This window comes from Neltuma alba, unplaced genomic scaffold (genome assembly GCF_004799145.2).
Source record: "Neltuma alba isolate B1F8T4 unplaced genomic scaffold, ASM479914v2 tig00005313_pilon, whole genome shotgun sequence".
Classification (NCBI taxonomy): domain Eukaryota; kingdom Viridiplantae; phylum Streptophyta; class Magnoliopsida; order Fabales; family Fabaceae; genus Neltuma; species Neltuma alba.
In genome coordinates, this window is record NW_021634060.1 from 158947 (window position 1) to 161280 (window position 2334).

Sequence of the window (2334 nt, forward strand, 5' to 3'; positions counted from 1 at the left end):
CGAAGACGTCTTTGAGCTGTTCAAAGCGTGGCAGAAGGAATACAACAAAGAAAACGAAAGCAAAGAGGAGGAGTTGAAGAGGTTTGAGATCTTCAAAAGCAACTTGAACTACATCCTGACGAAGAACGCAAAGAGATCATCAGCCTCTCAGTATATGCTGGGTTTGAACCAGTTCGCAGATCTGACTTTTGAGGAATTCAACAAAACCACTTGGGTGAGATTCAGATAGACCAGTCCACTGTAGAAGAAGCCAAAATGGGTAATAATAAGATGGAACAATCCAGGTTATGCCCTAGTGCACCTACCACCTGGGATTGGAGGATTATGGGTGCTGTAACTCCTGTTAAAAACCAAGGCAATTGTGGTAAGAGTAAATTGAGTTTTTTTTTTTTTTTAATTATCTAAGTCCACTTTTATATACATGGAATGAATCAGATTCAGTGACTAATGTATATGGTAACTGATGTTTTTAAAGGATCTAGTTGGGCATTCTCTGCAATTGGAGCCATTGAAGGAATAAATGCACTGACCACAGGAAATCTTGTGAGCCTTTCTGAACAGCAACTCGTATCTTGTGATACTTCTAGCTTTGGCTGCCAAGGAGGCTATGTCACTACCGCTTTTGACTATGTCATCAGAAATCGTGGAGTTGCCTCAGAGGCACTTTATCCTTACACAGCCACAAATGGTACCTGTAATGCCTTTCTGGTTAGTGCTCTTCCCTGTTCTCCCCCTCAACGCCTCTCTAAAACTGATACCACCTCTGGTCCTCATACCACCTCTTAGTCATTCAATGTGTATACTAAATGTGTGTGATAAAGTTTTACTATTCTGTCTCCTGTCTCTCCGATATTGAATGGAGACAAAAGTGAAAGATCACATTAATTATCATGACAACGTCTTATGTTTTTTACCACAATTTTCTTCTAACTAACTTCTTATATTATGGACCGCAGGTATTATAAGAGCTAGATAACTAATTTGTGAATATTAAGAAAATTAGTTAAGCTAGTCATTTGTAATAAATAAGTGTTATCTTTTCTAAAATATTTTTATTAATCATGTGCATTAGAATGAAAACATTTTAACATGCAATCATCATGGGGATTATTTTAAAAGAAAATAAATAAATATAAAAGACAAAGTAGATAGGAGTTATCTTATATTTATGATCGAATTGAATATCTAATTAGTTCTTATATTTAGAAGTGAAGGTAGTATTATATGCATATGGGCCACACCTTCATCTTCATCTTCATCTTCTTCTTCTTACCAGATTTATATATTAATACATCACTTTCGAAACAGGAAACAATCAGAACCGCTTCAATTGATGGCCGTCAGTGGGTAGGTTTCGGATCGGAATTAAGATGCCCTCCTTTGCGCAGTTGCTCGGCAGCCCGTTAGTGCTCTTATTCAAGCTAGTGGCCTGGATTTTATGTTATACCAGAATGTAAGTCATGTATATTTGATCTCATGATTTGGTTATATAAATGAATGTGGGAGCAACTATGTTTTTTTTTTCCCTACTTGACATCGCGTTTCTAATATTTAATATAAAAGCTAGTCTAAGGTTAAATTTGGTCATAAATGTGATATATACCTCATTCTATTTTATTTTTCATATTTATCATTTTTTGCTAAACTAAGTTACTTAGTTTGTAAACTGATGTATAATTTAATGTTATGCATGGATACTATAGGGACATCAGATCACTTTGTTATAATTGACTAATTTATTTAACTTTCTTAATCTACCGAAATTACATACACACATGGATTTTACTAGGTTTCGAAATAAATTGGAAGCTAAATTTTGTTTACTTGTGACATGAGCAGGGAATCATAGATGAGTCAGCCTGCAGGAACATTAGTCCATGTACTGTCAATCACGGCGTGTTGATTGTGGGATATGGTACAATTAGTGGGCAAGATTATTGGATTGTGAAGAACTCCTGGGGAAGCAACTGGGGAGCTGGTGGCTACTTTTCCTCAAAAGAAACACTGGCCTAGGTGTTGGAGTATGCAATGTTAATTGCTATCCAATCGTCCCAACCAAAAACACTGTCACGCTTGATTCTGCCATATGAATGGCTGCTAGGCCACTACAAAAAAAAAGACTTTAGGTGATGACTTTCTGCGGCGACACCAAAAAGTCACTGCTGAAACTAAGACTTTCAGCGGCGACAAAAATATCACTGCTGAAAGTGAACTTTTAGTGGCGACTTTTTTTGTCGCCGCTGAAATTATACCTTTGAGCGGAAGGGATGTAATGAAAGTCTACTTTCAACGGCGATCATAGAATGTTGCCGCTGAAGGTCTGACTTTCACTGG

General features: G+C 36.9%; 1 protein-coding gene across 1 annotated transcript; it reads left to right on the forward strand.

Annotated features, from left to right (window-relative positions):
• The first annotated feature begins 255 nt into the window (after positions 1 to 255).
• LOC114747449 (zingipain-2-like) lies at positions 256 to 2013 on the forward strand. Its single transcript, XM_028935783.1, has 4 exons — positions 256 to 364; positions 476 to 766; positions 1389 to 1453; positions 1840 to 2013. The coding sequence occupies exons 1-4, from the start codon at positions 256 to 258 to the stop codon at positions 2011 to 2013; spliced, it is 639 nt and encodes a 212-aa protein (XP_028791616.1).
• Positions 2014 to 2334: the final 321 nt, after the last annotated feature.